The following is a 14,786-nucleotide window of genomic DNA, read 5'->3' on the forward strand; positions in this document are numbered from 1 at the left end:
ATACGCGAGAGGTAAACACTCTTCAGAACGAGGGTCCTGTAGTTACAGGCTTCCGAGCCTTGTAACATGTAACTGTGGAAAATGGCACAAGGACACGGTAGCGCTTTGAATAGGTAACCGCTAAATCGCTCCTCTGTAGATGCAAGCGTGACTTTAACCCGGCGAGTGACGTGTCGAATGAAATTAATCCTGGTCTAACGTTGTGGTTAGCTGAGGTAACTAGGCAAGGACATGCCCACACTGTAAATGCACGGAGTCCGCCGTCTACCTGCAACTGTGCTAGCGGGCTAGCTGCCTAGCATGTGGGTACAAGATCTCATGCAGGGCTTTTTAAACAGTGGCAACGGGGTGGAAAGTGACATCGCGGTCATTTCTGGGGTCTAAATGTGTCGTCTGTGCTACTGCGAGGTGGCGTGAGAGTTAGTTCACGGGGCGTTTTCAAGTTTAGAATTAAAACCACAGTGGTCTAAAGTGTGAAGAGCTGTCGTTTCCTCTGCAGTCAGGGCCAAGCTATTATAATTTTACATGCAGGGGATATATGTAGGAAGACGATGTTTGTATTACAAATTCTCAACGCGATTATGGCGAATATTCATTCTTCTGCCGTTTTGCCTCTGTGTTTGAGGGGAACAGAGCTGTGTTCACAAAGCTTTGACCTGCAAGTGACCCCTGGACAAAGTGTCTTTGAAAACTGAAAGGGTCCTGAGTTTAGTTCTTCTTGTGTTTGTATAATGTATAATGAGTATACAATAGGAATGGGCCTCGCCTAAACTCTTTATCCTTTACCCCAGTCTATAAATCCTGCCCTTGCTCAAAGTTGGACCAGGAATTCTGGAATTCTGGTCACCCTATTGTAACCATTTTGTACTGACGCATCCAGTTACCAGACGCCCTTATCCAGAGCGACTTACAGTCAGTAGTTACAGGGACAGTCCCCCCCCTGGAGACACTCAGGGTCAAGTGTCTTGCTCAGGGACACGATGGTAGTAAGTGGGGTTTGAACTTGGGTCTTCTGGACCTGGGTGATTAGCCTGTAGAAACGAGATTTACAGTAGCAGAGTAACCCTGGCTCCTTGTAGCATTCCCATAGCTATGCTTGTGTAGTGGAGTGCCTAACCTCCCTGTGTTTGTCTCTCTGTGACCCACAGGTCATGCATGCAGCTCACTCGTTAGCCTGCACGGTGTGAAGCACGATCCAGAGCGGTGCCGGTGCTGCTGCTGCAGTCTCTGCTGGCGGTGGTGCTGGTGGGGAGGGCGGGGAAGTGACGGCGCTCCCTGATCCCACCCGTCCCGCGGCCCTATGTTCCCTATGCTAACAGTGTTGAGCATGTTTTACTATATCTGTCTGCGGCGCCGCTCCAGGAGTGGGACACGAAGCGAGGCTCTGGGCAGTCGGCGGGCGGTGGAGCTGGGGCAGCGGGCGGTGCTGCCCATCAGCGTGGAGGTGGAGCAGTACGTCAAGGAGGTGCTGGACTTCAGTTCGCACTACGGTAGCGAGAACAGCATGTCCTACACCATGTGGAACCTGGCAGGCGTCCCCAACGTCTACCCCAGCTCAGGTGACTTCACTCAAACGGCCGTCTTCCGCACGTACGGGCGGTGGTGGGAGCAGTGCACCAGCGCCACTCAGGCCTTCCGCCGCACGCCACAGGCCTTCCACAGCCAGGACTACATGGAGCTGGCCTTCGAAGAGCCCGTCTACCCCACGGCTGTGGAAGTGTTGGAGACCTACCATCCAGGAGCCATTGTCCAGATCCTGGCCTGCTCGCATAACCCCTTTTCCCAGAATCCTCCAGCTGATGTCAGGTGAGCCATGAAGTATCCTGCTAATGACTTTTATTTCAAATGAAATTTCATTTATTCTGGATAAATGCATTTGAATATGGTCCGCAGATTCACTAAAACTGTAGAGTTAAATCATCTGACTTGATGTGACATTTTGTGAAATTTGGTGCAGCGCTACAGTTCTCAGCTTTTAAAAAAAAAAAAAAAAAGCATTTGAAATTTTTAGGATAGATTCACTTTTAATAGATTTTGATCATTTGTTATAATTTGTTAGAGTCATGACCACACAAACATGTCTAATCATTTATTAAAAAAAAAAAAAAAAAAGCATGGTGTTAAAGGCAAATAAAATGCCACCATGGCTTTAGCACATTTAACAGGCCCAAAACCAGAGCCAGCCGCAAAACTGTGAATATGATGCCTTGGAAAACCTTTCCGTGCACGCCGTTTAAATCTGTGCCAATAATCAAAATAGAGATTTAACCCATGATATGCCTGCAAAGAACAATTTTTTCACTATGCTAGAAATGTCTGTTGAGACAAGCTGCTGTGTGAGGTTTAGTCCCCTCTGGGTCCTCGTATGCATTGTATGCTTTTGATTGCACGTGGCTTTGAGTGTAGTGCTGTCCAATGCATCAATGCTACGGGTGTTTGAAAATATCAATACAGCAATATATCGCAATATTTTACGTGGTGATGTTGTATCAAGACAGGAGCGTCGTCAAATTTGGATATTCCGTATTCAGATTTAGACCACCGGGTGGTGCTGTCGAGCATTTTCTTTAGTGAAGTCAGCAGAGACGAGAATCAGCATGCGACCACAACCGCCACTCCTGTAGATGGCGCTGTACTGCTGGGTACTTCGAATTTGAACTGCAGAGTGTATTCGCCAAACGTGACACACCGATCTTGTATTTCAGCTCTGTTTTTACATTTTCAGTGAGCTGTAGAATATCGTGATATGTACAGTATCACAATATATAATTGTATCGTGACCCACTTATCGTGATAAGTATCGTATTGTGAGACCCTTGCCAATACACACCCATCAAGGCATTTAACAATTATTTAGATTCTCGATTATCTCCACATTCATTGGTTAATACAGCTATTTATGCATTATAATTGTTGTGTTTTATTGTTTTTTAATAGTAAAGCGAAAGTGAAGTGATTGTCATTGTGAAGCACAGCACAGCCCACAGTGACACAACAAAATGTGTCCTCTGCTTTTAACCATCACCCTTGGTGAGCAGTGGGCGGCCATGACAGGCACCCGGGGAGCAGTGTGTGGGGACGGTGCTCTGCTCAGTGGCACCTCATCAGGATTCGAACCGGCAACCTTCTGATTACGCGGCCGCTTAAGAAGTATTAAGTACAAATTACAGAAGAACTCTATTTTATAGTGATTTGTTCTGTGTTCTCTGTGTCAGGTGGGAGGTGCTGTGGGCGGGGCAGCCCAGCAAGGCCTTGACCCCGCAGGCCCGGCAGTTCTCCCCCAACATCCGGCAGCTCGGCTTCGCCACCAACCTGCTGCGGCTGGAGGTGAACAGCTCGCTGCTGGACTACTACACGGAGCTGGACGCGGTCATCCTGCGCGGGGTGCGAGAGCGGCCCATCCTGGCCCTGTACAAAATGCCCATCATCGACATCAGTGACCTGAGCGACAGCGAGGACGAGGCCACAGATGTGGGCTTGCCCTGTCGACAGGCCAGGGATGCTAAGCAGAACCTTGGCAATGGATACTTTGACAAGCTTCCCTACGAGGTGGATAAATGATACACACCCTTACACACAGCTTGCTGTACAAACAGGCATCACACACTCTCAACCAGGTATCAGAATACCGAGCCTGGGCTCAGACTCAAATCCACTGTCAAACACCTATGTTTGAGACACTCAATCTCCAGCTTGTGGGCAAATTGGGCCTTTACAGTGATTTTTGGCTAATTAAAAAAATGACATTTTATCATTGTGTAATTCTGAAAACAGCAGGTTAATCTGATACCCTCTGCTGCCCCTGTATCATGAGTTCAGGCCTGTGATCTTAACTCCAAACCCCTGCCACTCACCTGCTGCAGGTCTGAGTGTGAGCGTGTGTGTCTGAAACGCTATAGGGGTATTATCTGCCAGCAGATACCCAACCGAACACACAGCGTATTGTTTCTTCTAAATGCTGGCACAAATACACACACACACACACACACACACACTTACACACAAACTATATACCCTGCAGGATTGCCTGGAATGATGATTCCCAGAGCGAATCTTATTCCTTATTCCCTATGAAGTGAAAAGTGGAAATTTGGCATGTGAGCTGTTGGGCCAAAGGGCCTGAGAAATATACATTATATTACTGTTTAACAGTTCCATCCCATCATCCCCCCCTCTCATTTATATTTACGGCATTTATCAGACTACAGGGGCAGTCCCCCTCTGGAGACACTCAGGGTTAAGTGTCTTGCTCAGGGACACGATGGTAGTAAGTGGGGTTTGAACCTGGGTCTTCTGGTTCACAGGCGAGTGTGTTACCCACTAGGCTACTACCACCCTCTACCACCCATCAGTCCATTCACTGAATGGCTCCGGCCGTATCAGGTCTCTAATACATTTACATTTAAATTTGCAGCATTTATCAGACGCCCTTATCCAGAGCGATTTGCAATCAGTAGTTACAGGGACAGTCCCCCTGGAGACACTCAGGGTTAAGTGTTGTCTTGCTCAGGGACACAATGGTAGTAAGTGGGATTTGAACCTGGGTTTTCTGGTTCATAGGCGAGTGTGTTACCCGCTAGGCTACTACCACCCCTAATAAACTGTAAATGAACAGGATTCATGTATCTCGAGGAGCTCATTCCATCCCCCTTCCCTCCTTTTCTTATTTTTCCATGTGCGGAGCAGCTGATCCAGCTGATCGTGAGCCACCTCACCCTGCCGGACCTGTGCCGCTTGGCTCAGAGCTGCAAGCTCCTGCAGCAGCACTGCTGCGACCCGCTGCAGTACGTGCAGCTGAGCCTGCAGCCCTACTGGTCCCGCCTCAGCGACGCCTCGCTGGCCCACCTCCAGGGTCGCTGCACGCTGCTGCAGAGGCTCAACCTGTCGTGGACGGGCAACCGTGGCGCCGTCACCGCTGCTGGATTCTGCAGGTGACTCCCATTGTAATCGTCAAATGCCGTCGCGTCCCGCCGCAGGACACCCAACGCTGGCTTACTCCAGGGACGCCGGGTCTGACTGTACGTGGTGACTGTAGATCAGAGAAGTGAACACGACCCAAAACTTCACCTTCCTTCAACTAAACTGCTGCTGTGAACATTACATTTACATTTACGGCATTTACCAGACGCCCTTATCCAGAGCGACTTACAGTCAGTATTTACAGGGACAGTCCGCCCCCCTGGAGACACTCAGGGTTAAGTGTCCTGCTCAGGGACGGTGGTAGTAAGTGGGGTTTGAACCTGGGTGTTCTGGTTCATAGGCGAGTGCTACTACCACCCTGGATAGAGCACCGCGTACTTTTTGGAGCTCTGTAGGTACGTCAGTAATTAGTTTTCCGCAGATCGAACCGGACCGAATGTGGTGGTTCTGTTTACTCTGTCTCAGCGCTTCTGCTCACCCACGATAATCCGTCTCCCTCCGCTCCTCCCGGTAGCTTCACCAAGGCGTGCGGCCAGAGTCTGGTGTGTCTGGAGCTGTCGTGTTGTCACTTCCTGAGCGAGGCGTGCTTGGAGGTGATCGCTCAGACGTGTCGGTGCCTTCAGGAGCTCAACCTGTCCTCCTGCGACCGCCTCCACCCTCAGGCCTTCAACCACATCGCCAAAATCCCCCGACTACGCCGGCTGGTGCTCTACCGCACCAAGATAGAGGTGAGAAACGGAGAGGCCACGGCCAGCAGGGAGGGAGTAGCGAGGTGTGAACGTGTGTGCGAGGGAGACTTGACGTTATGAGAGAGCTGTGAAGACGCCTGTGTGTGGCGGCGTCCGTGTGAGATTCTCTTGTATCCTCTTAGCCCCTCTCGCCGAGATCCACGGTGCCAGCAGTAACCACCAGATTTTCAACCCTCTTTCGGCGTATCTGGACCCACATATTAATAAGTTAACACACACACACACACACTCGCAGAAGTCATATGAAGTCGGGGTTGGAAAGAAACTATTGTCTCATTTCATTTTAAAGAAGACGAGTGATGTCATTGATGACAAGTTTTTTTTTCCACGCATGTTTATTAGGGGCGGGACGATACGGGTAACTCACGATTCAATTCTGTGGCGATATGTAGCCACGATAATGATAATATCACGATTCGCGATATTCAATAAATTGGAAGAAATTTCACCAACAATATATCATGATATTTGTGACAAGGAATAAGGAAATCTTATGCATTTAGTAATGGCAATATTCCCAACATTGTGCAAGGAAATATGCATAAAAATAAGATAAATGCAGATAAAAGTGCATGAACGTTAAAAAACAGCAGGAACATTAATGAACGCGTGTAAACCATGATTCTGTACCGTACTCGGTTCGCCCTCATTTTCACCGGAGAGGAGTTCACCGAATCAGCAACTTTAATGACAGATGTTTTTCATCAAAAGAAGGCAGAAACAGAATGGTAGATATTTATAACAGGGAATTTAATCATTTTGTGTTGTGATAAAATATCGATATTGGCCGTTAGTGTATCGATTATTTATTGCGACAGAGAGCACAACAGTATATTGCAATATGGAGTTCTCTTCCCACCCCTAATGTTTATGATCATTGTGCACATTTGAATGTGTGTCAGATACAATCACACTCGCTTTTATGAAAACTGGGACCGCCTTGGTTTGTGTAGATTTGTAGTCTGTGTGCATCAGTGGTGCATTTCAGGGCACAGAATGGCTGCGGTTTGGATGGTTACTCTCTACCCGCCGGTGTGTAGAACTCCTGGCACAGATGGGTCCTGCACCAGCATCCCAGGGCCACGTCGGTTGTTGTGAAAGGTGCCACACTCAGATCACTTACAGCCGTCTGGTGAGAATCGGATTATTGACGGACTGTCACAGTCTACACAGGTTCGTCCCACATCCCGCATATGGAGATAATGTTCCATATTGTCACTTGTCATTTGTTTTTTTCCCAGTTGTGAATAATAAAAATTTACCTCTAACCATGACACGTGACAATGACAATGTGGTGGCGAGCTGCACTGGCATCCATTTACATTTACAGCATTTATCAGACGCCCTTATCCAGAGCGACTTACAATCAGTAGTTACAGGGACAGTCCCCCCCTGGAGACACTTAGGGTTAAGTGTCTTGCTCAGGGACACGATGGTATTAAGTGGGATTTGAACCTGGGTCTTCTGGTTCATAGGCGAGTGTGTTACCCACTAGGCTGCCACCCTGGGCATCCATTATCTGAGATGAGAACCGTAAAGACGCTCTGCAAGGCTGAGGTTGTGATGGCCATCAATCCATGTTCCTCCCAACTCCTCTCCTGGGGTGAAGGATGTGCAGAGATGCTGTGGCACGTTCTAGATTATGTCCGCTCTGTTCCGTCTGATGACATCGGTGTGCCGTTTCTGGTCTAACTGGAATATATAATAGGTGACAAGGTTGAGGTCACAGATCACACTGTAGCTTTATTTTGCCTGATTTGTGTGTGTAACCTGTCCCATGTTGACCTGCATTGTCCCACATTTGGTCTGTTTTCAATAGAGTGGCCAGAAAGTGCGGTGCGTTACACAACTTTCTGTAACTATCCCACTACAAATTGTAGTTGTGTAATGGAGGCCGATGATAAGCGTGTCATAAATGTGAGTTTTTTTGATGGTGTCTGGGGAAACCTGATTTCTCCTGTTTGGAGCTAGTCAGCGATGAAGGACAGAGCTGTTCAGGTTCAGGCCCGTCTCAAAATGTACTCATTAAAGCCTTTCTTCTCCCTTCTCCTAATGTGCGGCGAGTGATTCAGCGTTTATCCCGCTCTTCAGACGTATAGTCTTACTGCGGCCGCGCCCGGAGGAGGCTGTTTACCGCCCAAGACAGGCCGGGCTGTGTCTGCCGTGGAGTCATCCTCCAGCTCGCCTGTCATTAACCTGTCACTGTCATAATTAACGTTGTGTTGTTCTCTCTCTCTCTCTCTCTCTCTCTCTCTCTTGCACACTCGCTCGCTCGCTCGCTCAGTAAGTTGGCACTCGCGTACCGCCGCGCACACGTCACACCGCTGGCTGACAGCTGTCGGGGGCGCCCTGCGAGAGGGCCATTATTGGAACCCACCGCTGCCGGGGGAGACAATGACACCCTTCAGTCCCGCTTTGATTCGGCCGCCCTCGCGCCCGACCTGGGAAGCGTAGCCGATGTCACGAGAACCCACATTCTCCTCCGGAACGCGATACGCTCTCATTACCGAGCACGCGGCGGTGGCGGTGGTGGTGGCGAAGTCATCTCATAGTTTTATTTTGACACCCCCGTTTTTTGCTAACGGACGGCCGTATCCAGTAACATAGCTTAACCTGTTGTTATCTTTGATATGCGCTTGTGATAAACATTCCTCTGTCTCGTTTTACCGTACCGAAGACATGCGCCCCCCCCCCCCCCCCCCCTCATCCTCTTCTTCTTCCGTGTACCCGCAGCAAACAGCGATCCTGAACATCCTGACCTTCTGTGCTGAACTCAGGCACCTCAACCTGGGCAGCTGTGTTATGGTGAGGCTCATACGCACCCATCCTCACACGCCACCATATTTAAAAGTAAACACATCATTGTAATTCTATTCATTTTACGTTGGGATATTAATTGATTCTAATACACAGATCGGCCGCCTGATATTGAGTAGGTTGGGAGAGTAGCCTTGCCCTCCTGGTGCCTCCGTGGATTGGACTTTTTTTTTTTCCTGCACATCCCACAGATTGGACTGAGATCTGGAGAACACCTCAAATCATTTGTTGTGTTCTTCAAACCATACTTGAACCATGAAGTGGTGTACTTGGCCAAACCCAGTAGTTTCCACACCACTTCCACCAGTTTATCTTCCATCTCTAGTCCATCCTGGTGCCTTGTCTCCTCCAGATAGGTGCAGACATGGTGTAGAAGGAAAGGTGATGGGTTTGGCCAGTACTCTTTCTTCCATGGCTCCATGGTCCTGTTCTGATGCTCATGTGGCCATTGTAGGCCCTTTTGGTGGTGATGTCCAGTCTGCAGTGGTGTCCTAGCGGTTAAGGAAGCGGCCCCGTAATCAGAAGGTTGCTGTTTGAATCCCGATCCGCTGAGGTGCCACTGAGCAAAGCACCGTCCCCACACACTGCTCCCCGGGCGCCTGTCATGGTGCCCACTGCTCACTCACAGTGATGGATTAAATGCAGAGGACAAATTTCACTGTGTGCACCGTGTGCTGTGCCGCTGTGTATCACATGTGACAATCGCTTCACTTTCTTTCTTCTTGCGGTGACGCAGCCTCACGCATAACCAACTGTGCTGCACTGTGTGTCCTTGTGTCCTGCTGGCTGTAGGTTGAGGACTATGACGTGGTGGCGAGCATGCTGGCCGCTCGCTGCCGCTTCCTGAGCTCCCTGGACCTGTGGCGCTGCCACAACCTGACCGAGCGCGGCCTGTCCGAGCTGGTGTCTGGCTGCCGGCTGCTGGAGGAGCTGGACCTGGGCTGGTGCTCCACGCTGCAGAGCAGCTCCGGCTGCTTCCAGCACCTGGCCCGGTGCCTGCCGCATCTGCGGAAGCTCTTCCTCACGGCCAATCGCACCGTCTGCGACGCCGACGTGGAGGAGCTGGCCAACTGCTGCCCCGCCCTGCAGCACCTCGACATACTGGGTGGGTGGAGTCCGGCACCATCGCATGCATATAGATTTACATTTACATTTACAGCATTTATCAGACGCCCTTATCCAGAGCGACTTACAATCAGTAGTTACAGGGACAGTCCCCCCCTGGAGCAACTTAGGGTTAAGTGTCTTGCTCAGGGACACTATGGTAGTAAGTGGGATTCGAACTCGGGTCTTCTGGTTCATAGGCGAGTGTGTTACCCACTAGGCTACTAGCACCCTAAATCAAATCAGAAGTTAACAGGAGGTGAGAGCCGTCATTGGGCTTGTCCGGGATTTGAACCTGGGACCTCTCGCACCCGAAGCGAGAGTCATACCTCTAGACCAACAAGCCAACGATGCATGAAAAACATATGCGTGTCCTCATGTAAATCATGTTGGTGAAAAACTTCTGTATTGGACATCGTTATTCTGTCACTTAAGTTGCTGATTCGGGGTTTGTTATTATAATGTACTAAAGCTTGTGAATTCCCATTATTATTTGATTGACAGGAACTCGAATGGTGGGCCCCGCCTCCCTGAGGAAGCTACTCCAATCTTGTCCCAAGCTGCTGCTGCTGGACGTGTCCTTCTGCTCCCAGATCGACTCCCGCGTCGTCCAGGAACTCTTGGGCCTCTTTCCTAACGTAGCCATAAAGAAGAGCTTCACGCAGTGACATGCCCCTCTCTCACACACACACACACCACACACACACACACACACACACACACACACGCACACACCTTGCTGGAGTTCACTGATGGTGTGACTTTCAGCGCAGGACCCGGCCCCTCACATCACACCCGTGTCCCAAATTTCACATGAGGTTCTGTCAATGGACCCGACCTCGCTATTGATCTCAGGGTTTGATTGTATTATTTTTCCGGAGGTTCTCAGCCCGACACCTCGTACGACTGCGTGCTTTTTCTGAGTTGCGGCCGCGCCGGCACCACTGCCACAGTGTCAGCTCTGTCCAGTTGAATAATTGCTGTTGAAGAATGTTTAGGAAAAAAAAAAAAAAGGTGTGATTGTCAAATGGGTTTAATGTTTAATTATTTATTGATTTTATAATATGAATGGACGATGGCACACGCAGAGGTGCAAAAATATTTTTTTCTTATTTGGAGATGGTGAACTCTGGCCGCACGTCTCAATGTGCCTTATTTTAATTCAAATATTTGATTTGTTGGCCTTGCATGTGTGCTGCTGGTGAAGTGCAGTGATTGATTGTTCTCCATCGTACTGTTACCAGAGTGGGCCAATTTGTAGATTCAGCTAGCCTGATTTCATGTTTTTTTTTTTTTAATAGAGACCATTGAAATTCAGTACGACGCGAACAAAAAAACGAAACATGACTGTGGTTCTTTTCCAAGGCGTCTTAAATATTTATTTGCATTAAGAGTTGTTATCTGTTACAGTGAAACGTGCCGAGCCATGCAGAGCAGTGGACGCGCCCTCCGCTCGACACCCGCAATGTTGTTCGGAGGGCCGATTCGTTTCGACGAATAAATCATTGGTATCATAACTGAATTGGTATCATTCACTGACTTTCACCTGAAACAGGAGTAAGAGTCACGGTACAATAAAATAAGGGTTGACCCATTCGGTCTCTGTTTATTTTTATTTTAATATTTCTTCACATGCACCAGGTGAATAAATGAAAATGATTTGAGTTTTTCATTAGCCTGGTTGTCTCTGCCGTCAACTGGCAAACGCTGGCCCTGCTCCGGCGGACCCTGTAATTAGTGGATGTGCGGCGAATCGACGTTAGTCGGGCCAACTGTGTCACGAAGCGATGCCGGAGCCGGACGTCACCTGCTGTCACTCCAGGCCGGAGCCTCATTAGCCGGGTCAGCCTGATGACCAAATGATCCTTTCGCCTGAACCGCCGCCGTTTTATGGCCTATTAATATTCCAGCTGGAAGTGACATTAGCTTGTAGTCTTAAGTGCATTTTAATGAATTGTTTATGCCTGGTTTAATGATGTATATTGAGGGCCTGTAATGTGGCCCCATGATGGAAAGCAGCGCAGGGCGGCTTCATTTATTACTTGAGGCGCCTCCCTCGTGATTATTTCACCGCTTCTGCTGCAATCAGAGACCATTTTTATATTTTATAGTTTTCGTCAAGGTTTAATATGAATATAATATGAAGCTCTTTGCAATTTGCTTATCATGATCTGATGAGTAATTCTTTCAAATTGCTGATAAAAAGCTACGCCTTCATTAACATAGATATTATATATAATCCCTTGTCAGATGACATCAAACTAGTATATGGGGTAATTATTGTGCATGTTACTGTACAAGGATTATTTAAAAGGAGATCAGTATCCCCAACATGTTTCATACTGGGGTATTTTTGTGATTTTCAAATGGTATAAGACTGTGGATGTGATGCAGTCAGGTTTTCATGTGTAGGGAGGTGGAGCCTGCTTGCACATCACAGTCGTTCTAGATCTCCAGTGCAAGTTGGAGTCTTCAGATGAAATGTAATTTAACTTTGTGGAAGATGACAGAATCATTTAGGAAAAACATTATTGTAGGATGTTTACATTAAAAAAAAATCTTAAAAAGTCTTAAACGTGCCATGTATAAAAATATAAGTGAATATAATTTATATACCACTTCCCTACATTAATGTTAATTGAAATAAATACTTTCTGTTTTGTTTTGTTTTTTTTTAATAATTTTTTTATTTAGGTAAACAAATAGGATGTAAGGGGTGTGGCTTGATTTTTGACCCACTGTTATGAGAATAACAAATTTATCTTTGCAAAGTGAAAACTGCTACCTTGCTGAGCGGAGCAGTGAACACATCTAAATTGCCTAATTTACAACCAACAAATTGTGCGTCATACAAACTAAAATTAAATATTGCATATGACCAAGTATGATTATAACTTTAGTTCTAAGTGGCGGTTTTATATAGTTACTAAATGGTCTTATTTGTACAAATATATGAGTATGATTTGATGAGGAAAAATCTCGGAATGTACGTGGATAAAAACGAGTGACACCCTGTGAACAGTGCAAGCAATTAGGCTGAATAATTACACACCAAAGAGGATGCGTGATTCATGCAAATGATCATTAAAGTTCACGCAAACTTATAATTAAACAATGTTTACAAATGAACGCACATAAGCGTTTGTGTTCTTATGTATGCAGGGTGTAATTAGCCTGAATGCGTCTAGTTTATAATAATGAATTTGCTGTATTGCATTTGTGTGTGTGTGTGTGTGTGTGTCAGAGTTGTGGGGGTATTGATTACAGGGACAGACTATGATATCATCCTCTGGCCATTAGACCTACATCTGAGTCTTTAACCCTTTGGGGTGACGCCCCATTTTAATGCATGTAAATTTATGTTGTGTTGCTGAGAGCACGTGATCAACATTTCTATCACACACACACACACACACACACACTCACACACTCCTTTCATCTCCTCCCTCCCCCACGATTCCTGGGGGCTGTTCATTTTCATCTAATTATTTTGGGATGGTAAGCGAGTCTCATGCTGGAAGAGTCCTGCCCCGAACCAATTACGCCAGGAGGACGCGGAGCCGACTGTCCACAACGTCCACCGTGAGCAAGTCCTCTGGCAGGACCACAGTAACAAGCCGCTTCGTTATACCGTCCCGGCCGGAGCTTCACTAGGTGGCACTGCAGGACTAAGGTGCCGCCGCCGGGGGCTTCAGCTCCAATTAGGTCTCCTCCGGCATTCCTAACGGGACGTTTCGAGCTGCCCAAATTAAGAGAAAGATGTAATTAATGTGCTGCAATAGGCTATTAATTGCATTACACGCATGAGGCCATATTACCACTACAGAGGATGAAATTTTATTTGTGCTGAGAGGTCGCCCCGCCCGCCCCACCCCCTCTAAAACTGCGCCCGCGGTGAATGTGCAGCTGGAAGTGGCTGAATGCAGTTGGTTGGTTTGGAGGGAGGGAGGGATGGAGGGAGGGGTGTGATTTGACGTCCCCGCGTCTGACATTGGCACATTAACAGGACATTTGTCTGCAGGAAAGAGGGAAGAAGCAGACGTGCGGAATCGTCCCTCTTCTGAGGAACAACGTGACATGGGGGACACGAAGCACGCTGTCACGCGAGAAGCCAGATCAGAGGCAGGGGTACGGCGGGGTCACTCGTTCAGCACCTCACAACCGACTGTCAATTACAGAAATAGATACACAGTCATGCATTCCTATTAATTACGCTCAATTGAAATGAAATAGTAATAATAGTAGCCGAGTCCAAACTAATCTTCAGTCAGATTCACGTTGCTGCTGACCCCATAAACCAAAACATTATGTTCAGTGGTGTCTGGATTCCACAGCAGACAGTAAGCTAATAACTAATAATAACCATAACTAATGGGATCGTTATGAACGAATATTTGCCATAGTTTCCCATAGCAACTGATCTCTATGGTATTCATGTATTTATTGTAATTCAGTAAGTTACAGAAGGGAAGGGAAGGGGTGGCATCTGAAGCAGAATTCCACTCCTGCCGGCAATCCGTGGTGAAAGATGGCCAGTGTTGATGTGGCACAGGCGCCGGGGGGGGGACGGAGCCTCGTTCGCACAGGCCGGTACCAAACCGACAGCAGCAGAGATCGCGGCTAAACGCTGCTGCTGCTGCTGCTGAGGAGGAGGAGGAGGAGGAGGAGGAAGCCGGGACAGCCGCATTGCAGAGCCACATGACACCGGCATCCAGTGTCTTCACCTCCTGCATCCTGAAGTTTCGTCCCTTGAAAGTTATTTTTTTTAAATGAAACCATCGTTGGTCTGGATGAGCGGCGCCTTTTTGTACCGTCAGGAGAGTCAGAAGAGCCGCATGGGACCCGGCACCAGGCCGCACGACCGGGGAACCCGTTACAGGCCGATCACAACATACCAACAGGCAGCTCGTACGCCAGATATATTCACCCGATAGTAAACAGACAGACTTCACGCCGGCCATCTCTCGTAAAGAACAGGCAGTCGCCCATAAAAGACCAGTCTCAAGTCCTCCCGGTGACCTTCACGCCCCGCACGAAATAACCGTCCTTTAAAGTAGTGACATGCAAGGCCGCTGCTGTCCCTCTTTCCCACAATCCTCACCAGAGCAATAATAATTTAAACAGTGCGTTTATGCAGATGCACCCTTCGTGGTTGCACATCTCGGATTTGGTTTGACTCCAAAACACTTGGAATCT

The 14,786-nt window shown here is 48.0% G+C and overlaps 1 protein-coding gene and 1 non-coding gene across 4 annotated transcripts; one reads left to right on the top strand and one right to left on the bottom strand.

The window, feature by feature from the left end:
* On the top strand, positions 1–13,016 carry fbxl4 (F-box and leucine-rich repeat protein 4). 3 transcript variants are annotated; one of them, XR_003749925.1, is made up of 9 exons: positions 1–113; positions 1,149–1,806; positions 3,216–3,549; positions 4,687–4,931; positions 5,435–5,648; positions 8,403–8,474; positions 9,279–9,591; positions 10,095–10,316; positions 12,988–13,016. XR_003749925.1 is itself a non-coding variant. In XM_028981749.1 (8 exons), exons 2-8 carry the CDS (start codon positions 1,301–1,303, stop codon positions 10,256–10,258), a joined length of 1,848 nt encoding a protein of 615 aa, XP_028837582.1. In that variant the 5' UTR covers positions 1–113; positions 1,149–1,300; the 3' UTR covers positions 10,259–11,184. The 3 variants fall into 3 exon arrangements, 2 of the variants coding, with proteins under 2 accessions (XP_028837582.1, XP_028837583.1); XM_028981749.1 differs by lacking the exon at positions 12,988–13,016 and having other exon boundaries at positions 10,095–11,184; XM_028981750.1 differs by lacking the exon at positions 12,988–13,016 and having other exon boundaries at positions 27–113; positions 1,363–1,806; positions 10,095–11,184.
* Positions 9,865–9,936, bottom strand: trnap-cgg (transfer RNA proline (anticodon CGG)). The gene has a single exon. It is a non-coding gene; the product is annotated as a tRNA-Pro (tRNA).
* Positions 13,017–14,786: the final 1,770 nt, after the last annotated feature.

Source organism: Denticeps clupeoides, chromosome 5, assembly GCF_900700375.1.
Source record: "Denticeps clupeoides chromosome 5, fDenClu1.1, whole genome shotgun sequence".
NCBI lineage: Eukaryota > Metazoa > Chordata > Actinopteri > Clupeiformes > Denticipitidae > Denticeps > Denticeps clupeoides.